Genomic DNA, 24,731 nt, shown 5'->3' on the forward strand with positions numbered 1-24,731 from the left:
TTAGGAAGGGAGTTCCAGGATTTTGATCCAGCGACAGTGAAGGAATGGCAATATATTTCCAAGTCAGGATGGTGTGTGGCTTGGAGGAGAACTTGCAGGTGATTGTGGTATTCCCATGCATTTGCTGACCTTGTCCTTCTAGGCAGTAGAGGTTGTGGGTTTGGAAGGTGCTGTCAAAGGAGCCTTGGTGAGTTGCCGCAGTGCGCCTTGTAGTTGGTATACACTGCTACCACAATGCATTGGTGGTGGAGAGAGTGAATGTTTAAGGTGGTGGGTGGGGTGCTAATGAAGTGGGCTGCTTTGTCCTGGATGGTGTCGAGTTTCTTAAGTGTTGTTGGAGCTGTACTCATCCAAGCAAGTGGGGAGTATTCAATCACACTCCTGACTTGTGACTTGTAGATGGTGGACAGGCTTTGGGGAATCAGGAGGTGAGTTACTCTCTGGAGAATTCTTAGCTTCTGACCTCCTCTTGTAACCACAATATTTATATGGCTGGTCCAGTTCAGTTTAAGGTCAGTGGTAAACCCCGGGATGTTGATAGAATAGAATGTGTGTTAATGAATAATATGTTTATACATATGTTCCCATAGAAAAATATGTTTATACAATAATACAAGAGGCTTTGGCGAAAGATACTCACGTATTAGCACCATTTTATTACACAAAACAGTTGCCCTGATGTATTTAATGTCCCAATTTCAGTTGTCAATCTAAGTCATATCAGTATTTATAGGCTCATGGAAATTCATTTCAGGAAAGGAGGATGATTTTTATTTTTTAAGATATCACTATTACTACACAACAGCACCACAATCTGAGAGTGTAAGTTACTTGGTAACAAGCAAGCTGTACACGTATCAGTCTGCCCTCTCTGATCCTGCAACAGCATTACAGGATTGGGGCTGAATCAATGCATTGTTTTTGCTGCACCCTCACAATGCCAACACCAAAGCAATGCAGCAGTGTCTCACGCTGTCATTTACTAACATTGGCTTGCCATTTTATAGATAGAAAAAAATATATTTAAGGAGAGCAAGAGAGACTGAGTGAGCAAATGAGAGAGTGAATTCCATGACTGCAGTGAGCCAAAGACTCCCAATTGCTTTTGTACAATTTAATTTCTGTTTTGTTTGTCTGAAATTTCACCTTTAAACCTCGTGAATCATTAGAGTTAACTTCCTTCTCCATTCTGTAGCCTAACTCCAGTGTACTGGCATGCCTACACATTGAAAATTAGCTAATGCATATTCATTCAGCATCAATAGAATGCCACGATTGTGACCAGTGCACTAAAATATGATGAGCACTGAATTGAAAATGGAATTCAGCCTACAATTAAACAGCAGCAACAAACTCAGAGATGTTCTTTGCTCTACATATTTCGGTAGCTGTTTTAATATCTTTTTTCCCAAATTAATTTTCAGATTATAGGCATTGCTGGCAAGGTTAGCATTTACTGACCAGGCCTAGAGGGGTTTAACATTTGACCAGGAGAATGGAAAGAAACCACCTGTACTTGGTATACAAGATAAGGCACCGATTCTGAATTTGCAGAGCAATGTCCTGAAGAGCTGACAGGATCAGGCTGGATTAGTCTAACTGTGGTTTCCAATGATACTTATTTACTAATTGAAGTTATTCTTTTTCTCCCCTTTTCCTTTTTATTAGAATTCCTCCTCAGCAACCAGACAGACTAGAACTGAGTCCCACCCATCTTCTGTGCCTCTGCCTCACAACTAGATTATCAGTGACAAAACAAGAAAATGCTGGAAAAACTCAGCAGCTCTAGCAGTATCTGTGGGGAGAGAAACAGAGTTAACATTTCGAGTCTGTATGACCCTTCTTCAGAGCTGAAGAGAAGTGGAAATGTGATGAAATTTATACTGTTTAAGGGGGATGGAGCAGGTGAAGCTGGATAGAAGGCAACCCCCCTGTTTAAGAAGGGAGAGGAGCAAAAGACGGGAAATTACAGGCCGATTAGCCTGACCTCGGTCATTGGTAAGATTTTAAAGTCCATTATTAAGGATGAGATTTCAGAATACTTGGAATTGCATGGTAGAATAGGGCAAAATCAGCTTGGTTTCATCAAGGGGAGGTCATGCCTGACAAATCTGTTAGAATTCTTTGAGGAGGTAACGAGTAGGTTAGACAAAGGAGAGCCAATGGATGTTATCTACTTGGACTTCCAGAAGGCCTTTGACAAGGTGCCGCACAGGAGGCTGCTCAGTAAGATAAGAGCCCATGGTGTTAGAGGCAAGGTACTAGCATGGATAGAAGATTGGCTGTCTGGCAGGAAGCAGCGTGTGGGGATAAGGGGGTCCTTCTCAGGGTGGCGGCCAGTGACTAGTGGAGTTCCGCAGGGATCAGCGTTGGGACCACAACTTTTCACTTTATACATTAATGATCTAGATGAAGGAACTGAAGGCATCCTGGCTAAGTTTGCAGATGATACAAAGATAGGTGGAGGGATGGGTAGTATTGAGGAGGTGGGGAGGCTGCAGAAAGATTTGGACAGGTTAGGAAAATGGGCAAAGAAGTGGCAGATGGAATACAATGTGGGCAAGTGTGAGGTCATGCACTTTGGTAGGAAGAATAGAGGCATAGACTATTTTCTAAATGGGGAGAGAATTCAGAAATCTGGAGTGCAAAGGGACTTGGGAATCCTAATCCAGGATTCTCTTAAGGTTAACTTGCAGGTTGACATGGTAGTTAGGAAAGCAAATGCAATGTTGGCATTTATTTCGAGAGGACTAGAACATAAAAGCAGGGATGTGCTGCGGAGGCTTTATAAGGCTCTGGTCAGACCACATTTAGAATATTGCGAGCAATTTTGGGCCCCATATCTCAAGAAGAATGTGCTGGTCCTGGACCAGAGGAGGTTCACGAGAACGATCCCAGGAATGAACGGCTTAACATATGAGGAACTTTTGAGGACTCTGGGTCTACACTCGATGGAGTTTAGAAGGATATGGGGGGATCTGATTGAAACTTACTGAATACTGAAAGGCCTGGATAGAGTGGACGTGGGGAAGATGTTTCCATTAGTAGGAGAGACTAGGATCCGAGGGCACAGCCTCAGAGTAAAGGGAAGACCTTTTAGAACAGAGATGAGGAGAAACTTCTTTAGCCAGAGAGTGGTAAATCTATGGAATTCATTGCCACAGAAGGCTGTGGAGGCCAGGTCATTGAGTGTATTTAAAACAGAGATAGATAGGTTCTTGATTGGTAAGGGGATCAAAGGTTACGGGGATAAGGCGGGAGAATGGGGTTGAGAAACTTATCAGCCATGATTGAATGGCGGAGCAGACTCGATAGGCCGAATGGCCTAATTTCTGCTCCTATGTCTTATGGTCTAAGGCCAGCGATAGGTGGGGACAAAGGAGAGATTGACAAGGTTGTCATCAACTAAAGGACAAAGGGAGTGTTAATGGTACTGGTAAGGGCAAAAGAAAAGGTGCTGATAGTGGTGTAAAGGTAAGAAAGCAGAATGTGATAATAGCAGAACAAGGGTAGCATTGTGTGAAAGAACAATTTTGGGGATGGCGTGGAGGGAGGGGGTCGTGGTGGGGAAAAAAAATGTTAGAAAAGGGGATAAAACCATGAATAAAATGAATTTTAAAAAATAAAAATAAGTGGATTAAAAATAAAAATGAATGTAGAAAAAAGGGGATGAAAAGGAAATCATCGGTGACACAGACTTTGGTCACACTTGCTGGCTTACTTTCCTTCCAAGGCATTTTAAAACTTTGAAAACCAGGAGGAGTGTTGGTAGATGAAAGCAAAAAGATAAAAGCACTGAAGAAGGGTCATATAGGTTTGAAATGTCAACTCTGTTTCTCTCTCTACAGATGCTGTTAGACCTGCTGAGGTTTTCCAACATTTTCTGTTTTTGTTTCAGAAATGTTAGTAGGTCCACTGCAGCAGCTTGGTTCAGTTAGTGACACTCATGTCTCTGATACAGAAGACAGGGTTCAAAACCCACATGGAGGACTGGAACGCAGTATTTATGCTGACAAATCATCTGTGCAGTACTCAAAGACTGATGCTGTCCTTACAAGACATTAAATCGAGAATTTGAGTGCTTGTTCTGGCAGTCGGGTGAATACTAAAGATCCCATTGTTTGAAGAAGAGCAAAGAGTTCTCCAACTGCCCTGACAAAAACTTATCACTCAATCAGCACCACCACAAACCACAAATAGAGTAGCCAGTCATTCAGCAGGTCTGGCAGCATCGGCAGAGAAGAAAAGAGTTGACGTTTCGAGTCCTCATGACCCTTCGACAGAACTTGAGTTCGACTCGAACTCAAGTTCTGTCGAAGGGTCATGAGGACTCGAAACGTCAACTCTTTTCTTCTCCGCCGATGCTGCCAGACCTGCTGAGTTTTTCCAGGTAATTCTGTTTTTGTTTTGGATTTCCAGCATCCGCAGTTTTGTTTTTAGCCAGTCATTCATCTCATTTCAATTTTTAACACAATGCTATACACTAAATGGCTCCTGTTTGCTTATGAATCAACACTTCCTATGCAAATTAAATGTGTTGACACCTTTCTGAGAGATACGATAAGGGTACAATGTAAATACAAGCTCTTCCTTACAATACCCCTGATTACCTCAATCTATCCATTTGATAGGAACACTAACAATAGGAGAGCAAATCACTTTACCATGCTGCAGCATAACAAACTTTATTTTAAAATTAGAAACAAAAAACTGCGGATGCTGGAAATCCAAAACAAAAACAGAATTACCTGGAAAAACTCAGCAGAACTGTTGTGGAAGGATCATAAGGACTCGAAACGTCAACTCTTTTCTTCTCCGCCGATGCTGCCAGACCTGCTGAGTTTTTCCAGGTAATTCTGTTTTTGTTTTTATTTTAAAATTATCTGACCGCCTTACCTCCTGGTGCAAGGTCAAAGCTAGGAGTTGTTGAAAACTGTGGTTTTCAGCACAGAAATAAAATAAAATCTCAATGCAATCTGCACGACTATACAATACCCCTCGTTTTGCATCCTTTTCTATAAACCTAAGCTCTTGTACTCGACGGGAATGACTATCTGGAAGTACTGCATTTAGCGGAAAAGCAGTTATTTCAACCCAGGCATTCTCACCCAATTTATGGGATCTCTTATCGCTCCATTTTCCCCACATACATGCCATCTGTAAGCATTGTACACTGATAGTCAGCATTCAAGGGGTCAGCACCAGTTTGTCTGCATTTGCCAAGACAAATCAGCGCCAACAAAGCTCTGGATGCCCTGGTAATTTATAAACTAAGATTTATCAAGACTCACCTCATTCTGCCTGTTGCAGTGCCTGGTACTAATGATGACTCCAGCCTCTTCTATCATCTTCAATATTGTACCTCCATGGACATTGCCTGCGATGTTGGCATCATCAGGTCGCATGATCCTGCGATTGTTAAAAAAAATTGAAGTGTCAAACCTCTCGAGACATGAACAGCTAAAGAATAGTCAGAACTTATAAAAAATTTAAACATTAACAAAATATGCTGGAAATATAATGTAGGCTGGGGCCCCAAACATGCATCAAATGTGAGGCCATAATTAACATGTATTACTTCTAACCTAGTAGCCTGCAGTCACTGCTCGTGGTGTAATCTTTGCTACACTAGGGAGACCGATAAATTTCATCACATTTGTACTTCTCTTTAGCTCTGAAGAACAGTCATATGGACTCGAAACGCTAACTCTGTTTCTCTCTCTACAGACGCTGTCAGACCTGATTAGTTTTTCCAGCATTTTCTGTTTTTATGCCGATCAGGTAAGTCTCTCATTTTCTGGTGCAAAATTACTCAGGCCCCCAATTGCTAAATGTGCTGATGACACAAAGATAGGCAGGAAAGTAAGTTGTGAAGAGGATATAAGGGGTCTGCAAAGGGAGAGATAGGTTAAGTGAGCAGGCAAAATTTTGGCAGATGGAGTAAAACTTGGGAAAATGTGAATTTGTCCACTTTGGCAGGAAGAATAAAAATGATGTATATTATCTAAATGGCAAGAGATTGTAGAACTCAGTGGAACAGAGAGATTGTGGTGTCCTGGTACATGAATCACAAAGTTAGTGTACAGGTGTAGCAAGTGATTAGGAAGGCAAATGGAATGTTGTCATTTCTTGCAAGATAAATGGAATATAAAAGTAGGGATGTTTTGCTACAGTTGTACTGGGCGTTGGTGAGACTACATCTAGAGTACTGTGTATGGTTTTGGTCTCCTTAGTTAAAAGACATAAATGTATTAGAAGCAGTTCGGGGAAGGTTCACTTGACTGATACCTGAGATTGGGAGATTATCTTATGAGGAAAGGTTGGGCAGGCTGGGCCTGTATCCATTGGAATTTAGGAGAATAAGAGGTGATCTTATAGAAACATTTAAGACCCTGAGGGGACTTGACAGGGCGGAAGCTGAAAGGATGTTTCCCCTTACTGGGGAGACTAGAACTAGGGGACACAGTTTAAAAATAAGGTGTCTCCCATTTAAGGCAGATATGAGAATAATTTTTTTCTCTCAGAGGTTCGTGAATCTTTAGTACTCTTCCCCAGGCAGCAGTGGGGGCAGAGTCATTGAAGATTTTTAAGGCAGAGGTAGATAGAGCCTCGACGGACAAGGGAGTCAAAGGATATCGGATATAGGCAGAACGTGGGAGTTGAGGCCAAAATCAGATCACCCATTTAAATGGTGGAGCACGCTCAGTATGGCCTACTCCTAATTTCTATGCCCGTATGCATATTCATAATTCCATTTGATTTTTTACTCAAGAGTCATGCTTGGGGATGTTGTAACATTCCACACCACAGACATGAGACTGCACATGTAATTCCTCACACAGCGAGCTTTTAATTTCTACATTGCCATTTGGCCCATCATGCCGGCTCTTTGAAAGATCTATCCAATTAATTCCACTCCCTTGCTCTTTCGCCACAGTCCTGCAATTTCTTCCTTCATTATGAGAGAAAACAAAATAGGATCAATGATTCTATTAAGTAGTCATATCTTAAATGGGTTATTTCACTTGTTACATGGAGGTTGGAAAGCCAGAAAAGCAGAAGGAACAGCAGTGTATCTAAGTTTGATCAATATCCCACAGCAGGTCAGGCCACGGATGGAGGGAGAACCAGAAAAACTGCTGAGAGCTGTAAGCAGGGGGAAGGGACTACACATAGCCCATTGGCTGCATTGCGTGCAATCCTTTTGATAGGCCTGATTTGAGAAGGTCTTATGGTACAGTGAGTAGCATCCCTGTCTCTGAGCCAGAATTTCCAGGTTCGAGTCCCACTCCAGGCCTTGAAGGTGCGTTCATAATGCGACCAAACAGGTTGCATATAAACTTATAAATCCTTCCAACATATGGAAATGGCAGGCGATATGAGTGGGAGAGATTCCTGGTCAGCCACATGATGGAAAGAAATTGGAGCATCCAACATCACTATCCATAGCTCCAAGATACAACATGAATGTAAAAATGCATGTTGCCACAGCAACTTGGACTCCTTGGGGAGTTGTTTGGCTCAGTTGGCTGGATGGCTAGCCTGGATCAGATTGATGCCAACAGCACAGGGTTCAATCCCGGTTACAGCTGGGGTAGATTTGGGGCTTGCCTCCTTGCCCAACCCATGGTGGAGATCATGGTGCTGTGGGTTGAACCTAACTTTCGGCAAAGAATGCAAGAAGAAAAAGAAGATGACAACTTAATTTCTCAGCCCCTTGTCTGTTACCCAACCATTCCATTACAACCCATCTACAGCAATGACATTTGGAATCTTCAGTGGTTTGCAGCATTGCTGAAAGTGGGAGTCAACAAAAAGGTCAACTGGGATGTAGACCTGAGAAAAAATTAAATCAGGAAGCAAGGAATTTACAAAGCAGCATTTCAACTGAAATCATTTGATCTTTTCTGTGCTTCTACCATCAGTGATCAAATACACCAGAAGTGCAAAGCCACTTCCTGTAGCAAACTTATACCTCTGACTCCGAAAGAAATCTGTTTCTTCAAAATCCTTGTGAAAGGGGAAAAAAAATTACATTTCATGTCCTCAGGTCATCCCAAAGCACCTTACCAACCAATTAAGTACTTTTGAAGTGCAGTCACTGCTGCAATGTAGAAAACACAACAGACAATTTTCACACAGCAAGCTCCCACAAACAGCAATGTAATAAATGATTGGATAATCCATTTTATTGATGTTGATTAAGGGACAAATATTGGTTAGGACATTGGGAATAAGCTCCCCCTGCTCTTCTTTAAAATAGTGTTAATTCTAATAATCGTAGGTTGAGGAAAGAATGAGTGTGAAGCCAGCCTATACCTTAAGGCAGGTTTAGTTCCAAGCTGCAGAGTAAAGACAGAGACTCTTCCAATTCCCCCCAACATCCAGTGTGAACACCTTTTTATACTCTTGTAATGAAGCCCTAATACTTCCCCAATTTGGAATAGTTGCTCTCAATTACCAACTTAAAGCACATACTCTATTGCACCACAATTGCAACATTAAGAGATTCCCTTCCTTTATCACAAGTGCATTTTCTTTTCAGACAAAAAAAACTGAAGACAGAGAAATAAGTCACACATTTTGAAAACTCACATCCTGCGTTGTCCCTCTTCTAATACCCACAATAATTTATCTTTACCCTTTTCCTACATTTCCCTTTTGGTTAAACAATCTGACAACTGATGGCTTATATCAACCCATTGCAGCTTAGAGATCTCCTTTTCCTTCCCCATTTGTTTTAGACTTGCGATATCAATTCATAATCTTTTTTCACTCACTCTTTGTGGAGTGTATGTTATCCCAAAGGATACTCTTTTGAGACATTTCCTTCATCATTTCCCCCATGTAGTATTTCCCCTAACATTTTAGATAAAAAGAATAGCATGTCAATCGCCTACACTGGTGCGGGAGTCTCTGCAGCCAGAGTGCTCTTTACTAACCACCTTATTTTCTTGGCTTCATAAGCCAAGGGAGAATACTTTCTATTTTCACCCACAAGGAATATTATAAACCTGTTGCACTTGAAAACCCATGAACAGGGCTTGTGTGAGAGGTGCCATTGAAGACAATCGAATATGTATTCTTCAGGTCGCCCCCAAAGGTAGAAACTTCAGCACACATTTCTCAATCTTTAAATTTTTTAATGTTTTGTTCACTGTAAGACGTCCTGGACCTTGAGATGTTTCCAATATATTTAAATGCCGCATTAGCCTGGCTCACAACCATAAAGTCTGTTCTAATTCTGTCAATAACTTTGTATTAAAATTTACTAGTGCCACCCCATAGGAAGTCATCAACTTGCATCATGAAGATGCCACAAGTTTCCCGTCATGGTACCAGTAAAACATGGCAAGATCTGCCTTCAGTTAGAGAGAATCCAACTTTAACAACACTGATCGAACTGACTAAAATAGAGGTAAAGATTTACAAATATTGGCCAGATTAATGGGATAGTAATGCAAGTATCATTATAAATTAACCAGGTAGATATTTTCTTTGGCTGCCATTCATTTTAAATTTACCTTAATTTCCTGCAATAAGTGGACATTTCTTTCAAGCGTTCTTTCCATAGTGGCATTTAGACCCATTAGCCTTCCTCCAAATTCATGCTAGTAATCACTGCTAACAGATAAACCAGGCATAGCAGCAGACAATGTGCACCCATTGATGGGCAAATTAAAATGTCGTTTTACCCGCCCACTACCGCATTTAGTGCAAATCTGGGATGATTCTGCCCAGAGACTCTTCCAATTCCCCCCAACACCCAGTGATAACACTTCTTTATACTCTTATAATGAAACTCTAATACTTCCCCATTTGGGGACAGCCACTCTTGGTTGCCAATTTGAAGCATGTACTCTATTGTAGCACAATTCCAACATTAACAAATAGTACCTTCAGATCTTTCACTTTGCAATAATCTTGCGGGTTACTTAGAAGACTCAGTTGCTCTTTACTTTGCTGACAGTACACTCTAGGCTTTAAAATGTTGAACCAACCGAGATTAGAATACTGGCAATGGTTAGGTATGGCCTCAAGTTCCCATTCTTATCCCAAAACATTAATGGTCGGAGTTCATTTGGGATATCTCCAATTGCTGCTGCCTACACGAACAAATGCTTTCCATTGTTTTTATCACAAAAAAAAAGCCAAAATAAAAACAGCCACCGCCTACTTTTTAAATGTTGTTTTAAAACTGTCCTATCTTTTGTTAAAACAGATGCCAAGTGGCTACACCTATTTGAAACAACTCTACAAAAGACAAATTTCACTATTATATAATCCAATCTGAAGTGGAGGATGTGAGACTGGGATGCCCAGACTAAGCGTGGCATCTTCACAAACCTAAATATTGATCAATGAAGTAAAGTAAGGCATGCTGCAGCAAAGAACAGAAAGAAGCTATCCAGTCTATCATGCCTGTGCAGGCTCTTTGTAAGAGTTTTCCAATTAGTCCCACTCCCTTGTGCTCCTCATTGCTGCAAAGTTTTCATTATCAAGTGTATATTCTTTTCCCTTTTGAAAGTAGATCTCATTGAATCTGTTTCCACCACCCTTTCAGGGAGTACGTTGCAGATCATGACAACCAATTGTTTTAACAAGCAACTCTTCAATTATGCTTTGGGTTGGGGTTGGCAGAGGGTGGGGGTGGTGTAGGATATCAGCAGATTGATCGTTTGACTCAACTGGACCTAGGCAGAAAGTTAGCTGTCATTCCAGAAGTTCAAAACTTTGACTTATTTTTATAACAATGTTGAAACTGATACTGCGCTGAGCATAAACTGGCCTCAGTGAGCGGGAGTCAATCACACCAGTAGCTCAAGTGATTGGAGCACAGCGATCCAGACCCACAAATTTCTCCAAACGCCATTCGAAAATGGAAACTCTTGCCATTGGTGACTCCTTTTACACGCTACATGCCACCCACTGCCTCCCACCTGAAAAAGCAGAAAAAGACAAGAGCAGCAAAAGACGACAGAGAAGCAAAGTAAAATTAGGGAGCAGGACATAAACAAATAAAGAGAGATGGAAGTGGAATAGTAGAAACAACACTGAGAAGTATGAAATAGAACATAAGAAATAGAAGAAAGAGAAGGCCAGTCAGCCCATCATGCCTGCTCTGCCATTCAATAAAAGCATGACTGATCTTATTGTGCCTTTAACTCCACTTTCCTGCCTGTCCCCCAAAACCCTTGAATCCCTTGTCAATCAAATATCTGTCCAACTCGACCTTGAACATATTCAATGACCCAGCCTCCATTGTTCACCAGATGGTGGGGGTGGGGGGGGAGGGGATTCTAAAGAGTAACAACCCTCTTGAGAGAAGAAATTCCTCCTCAACTTAAATTGGAAACCACTTATTTTTAAACTGTGTTAGATCTAGATTCCTCCCCCCCCCCCCCCCCCCCCAACAGAGTGGAAATATCCTCTCAGCATCTACCCTGTCACGCTCCCTCAGAATCTTATATGTTTCAATAAGATCATCTCTTATTCTCTTATTCTTCTAAACTCCAATGAGTATAGGCCCAACCTGCTCAACCTTTCCTCATCAGACAATCCCTTCATCCCAGGAATCAGCCCAGTGAACCTTCTCTGAACTTCTTCCAACTCAAGTATATTAAGTATATAATCTCCTTAAGTAACTGTACACAGTACTCAGGTGCAGTCTCACCAACACCCTGTACAGTTGTAACGTCAATGCAGTGCCACTAAAGATCCAATGGAAATACATTAACTCTCACTCAACCATGTTTAAACTTCAATCAAAACACTAGCAACAACAAATAAACCAAACAACATAGTTTCTTCTTCTCTAATAGCATCCTTGGGAACATCAGAAAGCTCACTATTTATAGGTTCTCAAATACTAAAGACCAGGAGCTGGGTATGTATATCTTTGAATTTGAATAGAATTTCAATAAGAACATAAGCAAAACTTAGGCAGATTGATTGGCTACTGAAGTTTGGTTGCACAATCTTCCCCAAAGTCCAACACTGAAAAGAAATAATACTGAGAATGGAGGATAAATATTTACTTAAAACCAGACTGAACAGATGGAACCCTAAAAATTGATCAATATTAATAAAATAATTACAGGTATTTATGTAATTATTAATTAACTAATCAAAAGTAAAAATGTATCTCCACAAGCCCTGAGAAAAGAAAGGATTCACTCACATCAAAGGGACATGTCTCCAGCTGAGCTTATTTGAACTCAAGATTATTAAATTCAAAACTGCATTGGAAACAGTCCAACACATAGGAGAGTAAGGTTTCTGGAGCAAGGATTTGAGAGAGTGGTCACTTGCTGAGAGATAGGCAGCTGCCAGTCATAGAGGAAAGAGTGTTGACTATTCATGGGTGAAGTAAGTGTGGAGGGACAAAATAGAGCAGGAATTTCCAAACACAAATTAGTCATTCCAATCAAATTTGAAGCACTGGCTTCCTTTGCAGAGAATGAGGTTTCTGGTAATGACTATTAAATGGATTCCTAGGGCACCAAAAATGAGATGGTTCCAGGGAAGGAAGTTATCTGTTCATTTAGGTAATGGTATTAAGAAACTAAATGGCTAAAGGGATGGAGACTAATTTTGAATCCAGACCGAGGAAGAATAAAACCAGAAAGACCACAAAACTGACTGAGGCACCAGACTTCACAATGACGCACCCGGTCAAATCAACCCTGCAAAGTCAACCTCACTAACATCGGGGGCTTGTACCTGAATTGCGACCTGTCCGACAGACTAGCCTAGCAACAGCCTGAGTCATACTCATAAAATCAAAGTTTTCAGCCAACATCCCAGACCCATCCATCACCATCCTGTATGAGCTGGCCCACCAGAAGGATCGACACACCAGAGATGATGCAGCACAATGGCACACAGTCATGAGAGAACATAAGAAATAGGAGGAGTAGGCTATTCGACACCTCAAGCCTATTCAGTCATTCAGTAAGATCATGGCTGATCTGATTGTGACCTTAACTACACTTTCCTGCCAATCTCCATTACCCTTGACTCCCTTGTAGATAAAAAATCCATCTATCTCAGCCTTGAATATATTCAAAGACCCAGCCTCCTTTGCTCTCTGAGGTAGAGAATTCCAAAGATTCCCCAAGAAAAGAAATTTTTCCTCATCTCCTTCTTAAATGGAAAACCCCTTATTTTGAAACTGTGCCCCTTGGTTCTAGTGTGGCCCTAGGAGTCCTCAACATTGACTTTTGAATCTATGAATTATCATGGCATCAAGTCAAACATTGGCAAAGAAATCTCCTGCTGGTTATCACCTACTGTCTTCCCTTAGCTGATGAATCAGTCCTCCTCCACATCAAAACTCACTTGGAAGAAGCACTGTGGGTAACAAGGGCACAGAATGTACTCTGGCTCAGTAGGGTATTAGCTTAAAAGTTCAACTCAGTATCAATCTAATTCAGTCTAAGATGGTGGCCAGGGAAGGGGCCCAAACCAGTGGCAAGGAATGGAGTTTATACTGACACCAAAGAAAATGGCATCATCATTTTGAATAGATTTGTTTAATTAATTTATTTTAATTCTTCCAAAGTTTAATCGAGAAAATTGTAGCTCATCCAGGATCGGAAGTCAAACAAGCAATTTGACAGTGCAGCACCAGCGGATGACTCGAGAGGGGTGCTGGTGAACTAGAACAGGGTGTGGGCAGCATCCACAGAACCTGATATCATGTCTTCAGGTGAATATCGCCATGGGGCAAAATGTAGATGAAAAATAAGAGAGGTTCAAGAATCGATTCCAGTGCAGGGTGCGATAAGATAAGCCATTACAGGAAATGATGCGAGTCAAACACAGCCAATAATGGACTCTGATAGCTCACCACAATGTGTATCATTCATCCACTAGTAAACTTAGTCACAGTTTGGGGTCAGCTCAGTTTCCTATGATCCTAATCAATTCACAATCATCACCGATACAACACCTTATAACTTATCAATCTACGTGGAATACTACTATCACCAGCTTGGAAATATTTAATTGCAGATATTGGGTAGGTAAGTGATTCATAAATTTGAATAGAACAATACATCAACTATATTTCATTTTACTCCCCTCACAGAGGAATGACTTAGGGTGCGCAACAGTAAGGAAAAAAATGTGGCGAAAGTACATTTTAAAAGCAAAACAGTAACTTTTAAGTCATGTGATTCAAATCTTACCCAACACCTTTCCTTTCAGAAAATTCAATTGAACACACAAGCTTCAGTAGCATTTACTGTACCTGATTACCATCGTCATTGGAAGGCGGAGGTGTCACACTTGAGCACAGAACTTAAAAGACTTGTCACAGTAATGTAGGGAGCATCTGCCATTAAGTGCTTCAGAGGCAAGCTGCTGAATATAGTAAGCCTCAGTACTCCAGTCAGAAGCTTTAGTTTAGCTTTCCGTTTGTGCTGCTTTTGATGTCATTATTGACGTTGCAAATTCCACAGAAACCACCCACAATCTACTTGCAAAATTGTATATGGCTTGTGGTTGTTCTTCCTTTAATCCAGACGTCATGAATCAGGCTGTGACAGAGCAGACACCAATTGAATCAGGCTGTTGCAATCTTGTTGTCAAGACAACAGAATTGCATGCAAATTAGAGATCAGTAAAGACAATGGCCATTTCTCCATCGACTCACAAAAAAAATGAAAAATATCACTATCTCCTTTTCTGAAAGGGTAGGCCTCTGTGTCTGGACTGTTACCTGTGCAATCTTTCCTGCCTCTAAGCTTGTTTTTCCCATGTTTCGATTGGTCTGATGTATGGTCCTGAGTCAGAATACTGTGAGGAAAGCATGAAAGCCACAAATGTTGAAATATTTTGATTCCAAACTCAAAAGTGAGCTTAAAAGCAAAATATTGATGCTGGAAATCTGAAACAAAAACAGAAAATGCTGGAAAAACTCAGCAGGTCTAGCAGCATCTGTGGGGAGAGAAACAGAGCTAACATTGAGTCCGTATGAGAACCTTCTTCAGAAGTGAGTTTATTTTCCATCAAAAATAGGTTTCCTTCAGACAAAGTGCACAAATTGGAACATTACAACTGGTTTTCTCCCCTTCTCTCCCAAAAGTGCAGTCTCGTGATGAAGATTGGTTCCACTGATGGCAGCAGCCCTTTGACCTCACCCAAGTGTCCATCCTTCAAGTCAATGAGGGTCAGCTGGATATATGATTGAAACACAGGGAGAAGCATAGGACACCATAAAGTTCAGATAATGAGCTGATGTGCAACACTACAACAGTAATTACCTTTCAAAAAGTACTTCAATGGCTGTAAAGCACTTAGAGACATCAAGAGGTCATGAAAGGTGTGATTTAAATGCAAGTTTTTTTGTAAGCACACAGAGGTCTATACCCCTTCTGAGAAAAGAAGGTAAATCGAATGATTTTTGGGACTGACACTGTCAATCTTCAGTTACTTGATAGCTCAATCGCAAGTCTTTTCAAGTGTTGCTAGGTGTAGTGCCAGCATCACCTGATGAGCAACCCTGAACCTTAATATCTAGCTGATAGCTTCATCCACAGAGTCTAGGCCCATCAGTGGTCCAGTTATATCACAGTTTCTTATTCAGCATGTTATCGAAGTACTATATGGACTCAGAAATGCCAACTGAGACAGCTGGTTGAATGGCTCGGCAACCTGCCTTATGCTGGTCACTTGAGGAGCAATCAGGTACATGTTTCTATCAAGATGAACTCATCCCTGCCACACTTCCTTCGCTATACGGTATATGATTTAGAAATACAACTCCCATTTTACATGGCAGCTCAAGTGAGAGTCAGCGCATAGTTCCAGCCACAATATATGGACTCTTCTGTCCCTAGCCAACCCTCTCCAGAAATCATTTGGTTGAACTCGTTTGTTTGATGGCACCAGTCCAGTCTCAACAAGCTCAGATTTATGCCAGGGTTGATTGAGCATGCTTCCACAATGCAGGGTCCAATGTATAGTGTATTCCCGATATCTACTGAATCCACAGTAATTAAGATGCATGTTGCATTCCAGACTAACTTCTACCCTAACAGTGACATGACCATCAATGTCTGGAAACATTGCTGGTTTGACCACTAACAATTCTACCCTGATTGCCATTACACAACTTGCCAATATTTTATGACTAAATTTCCAACTAAAGTGGCACCTTTATAACCCCACAAATGTAAAATCTAACAGAAGCTGGACTGTGAACTCCACTATGCAGGCAATGTTTTTTTCTAACTTTTCTTTTTTCTCTTGTCTTCTGCACCTTTCATCTCCTTCATTGCCCCTTTCCTCTTGTGACTCTTGCTGAGAAAGAGAGAGTCATGTCTAAGCTGTTCGTTTTGCACTCATCAGGACACTTGCAAGGACACTAATATAAGGGGGAAAACAATAATTTACACTGTATGTGAAGAGAGTGCTGATTGGTTGGAGAGTGGCGTTGCCATGGAGAATGCATCACTGATGGTGACTGACAGTTAACTGCTAAGCATTGTTTGCAATTTAAACCAGGCAGCTTGACCCTGATTCTTCAGGGCAATGCCTTGACCAATGAATCAGTGAGTAAGTGACAGCCATTCACTGACTCATTCCTCAGGGCAATGCCTTGACCAATTAGGGTCAAGCTGCCTGGTTTAAATTGCAAACAATACTTGGCAGTTAACTGTCAGTCACCATCAGTGGTGCATTCTCTATGGCAATGCCATTTGCCAACCAATCAGCACTCTCTTCACATGCAGTATAAATTGTTTTCCCCCTTATATTGGTATTCTTGTGACTGTCCTGATGAGTCCAAGACAAAAAGCTTAGACATGTCTCCTTTATCAGCAATACTGAAGTTCTGTACAAATGACTCCTGTGATTCTGCTTTATTCTGCCCAGTCAGCTTTCCAACTGATCAGGCATCAAATATTCAGATACTTTTTTTAATTCAATGTGCTGAGTCCAATTACTGGCAATGTTTGGTCATGCTTTTTATTGTTATAAATAATAAATCTCCACAAAAAGCAATGAAGTGCTTTCTGAAGCCTCAGTATTGATCTCAGTCATCATAACCCATGAGTTGCTGCAATTGGTCTCACTTGCCTTGGGCAAGGGAAGGAAAAATTATTGAGGAATACCACTGCTGATCCTGATCCAGCAACTCCTTCAGGAAAGTGCTTCTGCATGGTGCACTGGGGAGAACAGGATCAGGCATGATCCCCAACACCCCCACTAAAACATCAGTGGAGGGATCCTGCCCAGGGAAAGAACAACTGCCCCTCAATTATTTAATGGCTAATTGGCCATTAACAGACTGGAGGTGGGACTTCTGCCACTTAGGACCAGAAAGCCCCACCTCAGATTGCTCAGGCCAATCAGAGGCCAGCAGCTCTCCAGTGCCAGCACTGCCACTGGGGGTGGTGACCACTCCTGGTACTGCATTCAGGGCTTGAGGAGATGTGCTGCAACTCCTAAGTTTTAGGGAGTCTCACTGGGTGCCAAGCTGGTAGGCCCCAGCGAGGGGGTGGCAGGCAAGATTTTGAGATTCCATGGGGGTAGGAAAACTTGGGGGCAGGGGAACCTGAGGCTGGTAACACCATGGCAGGGCCATCCGATGGGTCCAGGAAACCCAATAAGGAAGACCCCACTGCCCACCACCAGCCCACGCAAGGAAACCTGTCGGGCTGGGCACTTGGTGTGGGCCTCTTCCACCACCCGTTGAATCCTGGCAGCGAAATGTGGCCTTTAATTGTGCATCAATTGCCCACTTAAGAGCCTCAACTGACCCACTTGGGGGGGCAGGCAGGCCACATGATACCACCCCTGCCGCTGATAAAATTGCGATGGGGGCAGGGGCGGTCCTGTAGGAGGCAGGGAGGCCACCCGCTGGATTTTATGTACCACCCCATCTCTGGCCTTCATAGCTGCCAACAGGGGAGCATTAAATCCATGCCCATTTGAATAACTTACACAACTCTAAGGGGAGGCGGTGGCATGGTGGTATTGTCATTGGACTAGTAATCCTGAAATCAAGGTAATGCTCTGGGGACCCTGGGTTCAAATCCCACCACAGCAGATAAATTCAATAAAAATCTGGAATTAAAAATTAATAAATCATCATGAAGTGATCATAAAAACCCTAAAAAAAACTAATGTCCCTTTAGGGATAGAAATCTGCCATCATTACCTGGTCATCCTAACCAGACCACAAAGCAATGTGGTTGTCTCTTAAATGCCCTCTGAAGTGGCCTACCAAGCCACCCAGTTATATCACACTGCGAGGAGGTCTTCAAGAAATGAAACCTAACGGACCACCAGAAATGACACTGGTAGAGTGAGGAATACAGACTGTAGTTGAGTACAATTCTGCTGCTGCTGATGGCCCACAGCGCCTCATGAATGCCCAGTCTTGAGCTGCAAGATCTGTTCAAAATCTATCCCATTTAGCAGGGCTGTAGTGTCATGGAGCGTATCCTCAATGAGAAGATGATGTGAATCTCCACAAGAACTGTGCGGTGGTCACTCCTACCAATACTATCATGGATAGATGCATTTGCCACAGGCAGATTGATGAGGATGAGATCAAGTGTGTTTTTGCCTCTTGTTTGTTCCCTCACACCATCTGCAGACCTGTTTGGCAGCCAGTTAGGACCAGCCAGCTCAGTCTGAACTCGTACTACCGGCACTCTTGGTGATGGACATTGAAGTCCCCCATCCCGGACATTTTCCGCACTGAGGGTGGAAACAGTGCTTCTTCCAAGTGGTGTTCAACATTATCAAGTAATGACTTATCAGCTATCGACCCTGCAAAGTCCTCTTTACTAACATCTGGGCATATCTGGATGCTTGTGCACACCCCCAAGCAACAGCCTGACATAGTCATATGCACAAAATCATACCTTACAGATAATATCCCAGATACCACCATCACGAGGGAAGGAGTTGCCCTGGGAGTCTGCAACATTGGACCCATGAAGTTTCATGGCATCAGGTCAAACATGGGCAAGGAAACCTCCTGCTGATTACCACAGATCGCACCCCCTCAGCTGATGTCAATGGGAATCAGGGGAAAACTCTCCGCTGGTCGGAATGATACCTAACACGAAAGAAGATGGTTGTGGTTGTTGGAGGTCAATCTTCTCCATTCCAGGACATCACTGCAGCTGGTTCATCAATGACCATCCATCATAAGGTCAGAAGTGGGGATGTTCGCTGATGATTGCACAATGTTCAACACCATTCGCGACTCCTCAGATACTGAAGCACTCCATCCTAGACTGGGTCTGCGGCAGGTGGTGAGGGAACCATCAAGAGGGAAAAACATACTTGACCTCATCCTCACCAACCTGCCTGCCACAGATGCATCTATCCGTGACAGTATCGGCAGGAGTGACCACCACACAGTCCTTATGGAGACGAAGTCCCAACTTCACATTGAGGATACCCTCCATCATGTTGTGTGGCACTACCGCTGTGCTAAATGGGATAGATTTCAACCAGATCTAGCAACTCAAGACTGGACATCCATTCAGCATAGTGGGCCATCACCAGCAGCAGAATTGTACTCGAACACATTCTGTAATCTTATGGCTCAGCATATCCCCCACTCTACCATTACCATCAAGCCAGGGGATCAACCCTGGTTCAATGAAGAGTGCAGGAGGGCAAGGCAGGAGCAGCACCAGGCATACCTAAAAATGAGGTGTCAACTTGGTGAAGCTACAACTCAGAACTGCTTGCATGCCAAACAGCATAAGCAGCATGCAACAGATAGGGCTAAGGGATCCCACAACCAATAGATCAGGTCCAAGTTCTGCAGTTCTGCCACATCCAGTCAGGAATGGTGGTGGACAATTAAACAACTCGCTGGAGGAGGCTCCACAAATATCCCCATCCTCAATGACGGGGGAGCCCAGCACATCAGTGCAAAAGATAAGGCTGAAGCACTTGCTACAATCTTCAGCCAGAAGTGCCCCAGCAGTCTATTCTCAATCATCAGTAAAGTAATGGAAAGGGTCATCAACAGTGCTATTGATCGGCACTTGCTTAGCAATAACCTGCTCACTGATGCCCAGTTTGGGTTCCGCCAGGGCCACTTAGCTCTTCACTGCATTGCAGCCTTGGTTCAAACATGGGCAAAAGAGCTGAACTCCTGAGGTGAGAGTGACTGCCTTTGACATCAAGGCAGCATTTGGCAGAGTGTGCATCAAGGAGCTCTAGCAAGCCTGGAGTCAATGGGAATCAGGGGGAAAACTCTCCACTGGTTGGAGTCATACCTAGCACAAAGGAAAGTGGTTGTAGTTGTTGGAGGTCAAGCATCTCAACCCCAGGACATCACTGCAGGAGTTCCTCAGGGTAGCGTCCTTGGCCCAACCATCTTCAGCTGCTTCAATGACCTTTCTTCCGTCATAAGGTCAGAAGTGAGGATGTTTGCTGATGATTGCACAATGTTTTGGCATCATTCGCAACTCCTCAGATATTGAAGCAGTCCATGTCCAAAAGCAGCAAGACCTGGACAATATCCAGGCTTGGGCTGACAAGTAACATTCACGCCACACAAGTGCCAGGCAATGACCATCTCCAACAACAGAGAATCTAACCATCGCACCTTGATGTTCAATGGCATCACCATCACTAAATCCCTGACTATCAACATCCTGGGGGGTTACCATTGACCAGAAACTGAACTGGACTAGCCATATAAATACTGTGGCTACAAGAGCAGGTCAGAGGCTAGGAATTCTCCAGCAAGTAACTCACTTGCTGACTCTCCAAAGCCTGTCCACCATCTACTAGACACAAGACCAGAATGTGATGGAGTACTCTCCACTTGCCTGGGTGAGCGCAGCTCCAACAATACTCAAGAAGCTTGACATCATCCAGGACAAAGCAGTCCACTTGATTAGCACCCCATCCACAAACATTCTCTCCTTCCAAGACTGATGCACAGTGGCAGCAGTGTGTACCATCTACAAGATGCACTGCAAGGACTCTGCAAGGCTCCTCAAACAGCACCTTCCAAACCCAGAACCGCTACCATCTAGAAGGACAAGGGCAGCAGATGCATGGGAACAGCATCACCTGAAAGCTCCCCTCCAAGCAACGCACCATTGTGACTTGGAAATATATCGTCGTTCCTCCACTGCCGCTGGGTCAAAATCCTGGGACTCCCTCCCTAACGGTACTGTAGGTGCCATAGTGGATTACACCACATGGAGTGCAGCGGTTCAAGGAGGCAGTTCACTACCATCTTCTCAAGGGCAATTAGGGATGGCCAATAAATGCTGTCCTAGCCAGCGAGGTCCACATACCATAAATGAAATTTAAAAACTCCTCAGATAAATACATTTTGTTCCATAGTTTTGTTTAACTGGTTAAGTAATATGTCTGATCTGCTGCAACACTAACTGATTTGTATTACTATTTTTGTGCTGCAGTAGGTTTCATTTGCCAACTAAGATGGGAAATTGGAGGCATAGAATCCTGCAGCACAGCAGGTGGCCATTCAGCCCTGCGTGCCTATCTCAGTTTCTGAAGCTGCTAACCAATAAGTCTCAATCCCTTAATCTTTTCCCAAGCCTCTACATTGTTCTCCTTTTAAGTTCATATCTAATTCCCTTAAAAGTTACTAATATTCCAGATCATAACAACTTGCTGCATAAGAGAAGTCTAATTAATCCCCTACCCCACCTGTTATTTTAATTACCTTACATCTGTGTCCTCTGGGGCTTGATTTTCAATCCGTGATGGGGCTCCTGAAGCCTGATCATTTCCAGGTCCTTCCCCACACCACATCACTAATATGATGCTATATTTAATGCAGATCACCTAACTGGGCTGATGGTGAGATTGGCACCCAATCAGTGGCACTGAAAGCTGCAACGAGGCAGGAACTGACTCCAGAGTACAATCCTCAAAGGAAGACAGTAGACAGTTTACTGCAGTCTTGCAGAGTAGAGGAAGCAAGAGATCAGAACACCAGCAGCCTCATACTGCAGTCAAGTGGCCAAAAAAAAGTAGTTGACCCATCCTGAGAGAATAACCCTTTTCACTAAAACTTTCTCTGAGGTACAGAATATATCTGCACTTGGAGAGACACAGATTAATCAGGGATAGTCAGCATGGATTTAATGGAAGATCATGTTTGACAAATTTTTTTTTGAACTGATGAATTCTTTGAAGAGGTAACCAAGGTGTTGATGAGGGTAATGCATTTGATATGGTCTACATGGACTTTAGCAAGCCTTTTGATAAGGTCCCTCATGGCAGACTGGTCAAGAAAGAAAGAGTCCATGGGATCCAAGGCAAAGTGGCACGTTGGATCCAAAATTGGCTGAGAAGCAGGAAGCAGAGAGTGATGGTAGAGGGGTGTTTCTGTGACTGGAAATCTGTGTCCGGTGGGGTTCCACAGGGCTTGGTGCTGGGGCCCTTGCCATTTGTGGAGTAAATAAATGATTTGGACTTAAATGTGGGGGAATGATCAAGAAATTTGTGGATAACACGAAATTTGGTAGGGTGGTAAATAGTGAGGAGGATAGCTGTAAACTGCAAGAGGATATCAATGGACTGATCAGGTGGGCAGAGCAGTGGCAAATGGAATTCAACCCAGAAAAGTGTGAGGTAATGCACTTGGGGAGGGCTAACAAGGCAAAGGATTACACTATGAATGGTAGGACCCTGGAAAATACTGAAGATCAAAGGGACCTTGGTGTGCAAATCCACAGATCCCTGAGGGTAGCAGGGCAGATAGATAAGCTGGTTAAGAAGGCATATGGGATACTTGCCTTTATTAGCCAAGGCATAGAATACAAAAGCAGTGAGGTCATGCTGGAACTGTATAAAACGCTGGTCAGGACACAACTAAAGGACTGCGTGCAGTTCTGGTCACTACATTATAGGAAGGATATGTTTGCACTGGAGAAGATGCAGAAGGGATTTTACAGGATGCTGCCTGGGCTGGATGGTCTAAGCTATGAGGAAAGATTGGATAGACTGGGGTTGTTTTCCTTGGAGCAATGAAAATTGAGAGGGGACCTGATAGAGATATCTAAGATTATGAGGGGCATAGATAGGGTGGAAAGGAAGGCACTTTTTCCATTAGTAGAGGGGCAATAGCCAGGGGGCATAGATTTAAGATAAGAGGTAGAAGGCTGAAAGGGGAGTTGAGGAGAAATGTTTTCACCCAAAGGGTGGTGGGAGTCTGGAACTCACTGCCTGAAAGGGTGGTTGAGTCAGAAACTCTCGTAACATTTAAGAAGCATTTAGATATTCACTTGTGTTGCCAGAGCCTCCAGGGCTATGGGCCAAGAGCTGGAAAATGGGATTAATGTTGTCAGACCTCTGTTGACCGGTGCGGACACAATGGGCCAAATGGCCTCCTTCTGTGCTGTAAATGGTCTATGAACATAAACATGACCTATCGCCTCCCTACATTGCACCCACACTGTTCGGTTTTGCCAATCTGCGATTTGAAAATCGTCTTCCCGCCTTCCCCAGCCTACAAACAAGTTCCTCAAGGAGTTTAATGGGCAATTAATTGGAGGTGAGTGGGTAGCTGGCATTTCCCCCAAACTCCCATCCCCCACCGCCCTCACTTTGAAAACAGGAGCACCTTACGGAGGCGTCAGGACACTGACAGGTCATCTGGGATCACTATTTTCAAAGCGCCTGCACCCGACCTTGCTCCCCTGGGTGATTAAAATAGAGCCTTGGTTACCAATCCCCCTGCCAATGGAAACAGTTTCTCCCTATTTACTCTATCAAAACCCCTCATAATTCTTCGCATCGCTAATAATCACAATTTAACTTTCTCCGGTCTAAGGACACCAATCCCAGCTTCTCTAGTCTCTCCACTAGCATATAAGGAGTTAAATAAATGTATCATCACCATTGAATATTGTATGGAAATCTTCTTTCACATTACATGGGATTGATTCTACCATCAGGTGCTCCCAGGAATATGTAGTGGAAATTCTGGATCTACGATACCCAATTCTCTGTCCATTCATTCACTCACTATTATTCATTTGTGAAAATTTAAATGATTTAAATTTCACAAACTCATTTTAAATTGCACACTACAATTCAGTGCAATGCTGCTAATTTCCATTTGGTGGTGGTAGTGAGCCATTTAAAATTTTCAGTCAGATCTCAGAGGAACTGCTGTCCAATATCCTCTAACAAGCTCTCAACCTTGCTGCTTCTAAACCGCACCCCCCTCTCCCGAGTATCAAAATTCTACAGACCCCCTTGACAACTATTTTTCAAAAGTGGCTCCTATCACGCAGTAAAAACCAGCGGCAAATTTGCACAACGGAAATTCAGATGGATGACCATGGATGAGGTCTACCCAAGCTCCAAGCTCACTTCCCCATATAAAAGATCAACTTTCATGGCCACTTGCACATCACATGAATGGCACCCCTGAAATCCATAGCCAGGATCTCTAAACTTCTTGCTGCCGCTGGGGAATTCATCAACTGTCTGTGCCATGTTCAACTCTGTAAACAACTGTCAAAGACGTGAGGCAGTCAGCCAAATAAAGAGGGAAAGGTGGAGTCAGCTAATCATGCACTTACACTCTGATTAATTTCTGGCCCACTTTCCCCACAAAATGGGCATCAAACCCTACTGACCTCTTGCTCAGTCACCAGATTGAAAGACGGAATATGGTGGCAGGACAGTGTGTGCCATGCAGCCTGCCAGGTAAATAACCCACTGCCAACTGTCATTAATGGATCTGGGGATGG

General features: G+C 43.0%; 1 protein-coding gene across 5 annotated transcripts in view; it reads right to left on the minus strand.

The window, feature by feature from the left end:
- The window catches only part of acot7 (acyl-CoA thioesterase 7), a 266,042-nt gene that overhangs the window by 231,281 nt on the left and 10,030 nt on the right, over positions 1-24,731 (minus strand). For 2 of the 5 annotated variants that reach the window (XM_041207194.1, XM_041207193.1), the window contains exon 2: positions 5,292-5,409. In XM_041207194.1, coding sequence (XP_041063128.1) covers positions 5,292-5,409 — 118 coding nt within the window. Of the gene's footprint in view, positions 1-5,291; positions 5,410-14,254; positions 14,418-24,731 lie in introns of those variants that run through there. The other 3 variants (XM_041207196.1, XM_041207197.1, XM_041207198.1) reach the window with 3 other exon arrangements.

This window comes from Carcharodon carcharias, chromosome 15, assembly GCF_017639515.1.
Source record: "Carcharodon carcharias isolate sCarCar2 chromosome 15, sCarCar2.pri, whole genome shotgun sequence".
NCBI classification, from domain to species: domain Eukaryota; kingdom Metazoa; phylum Chordata; class Chondrichthyes; order Lamniformes; family Lamnidae; genus Carcharodon; species Carcharodon carcharias.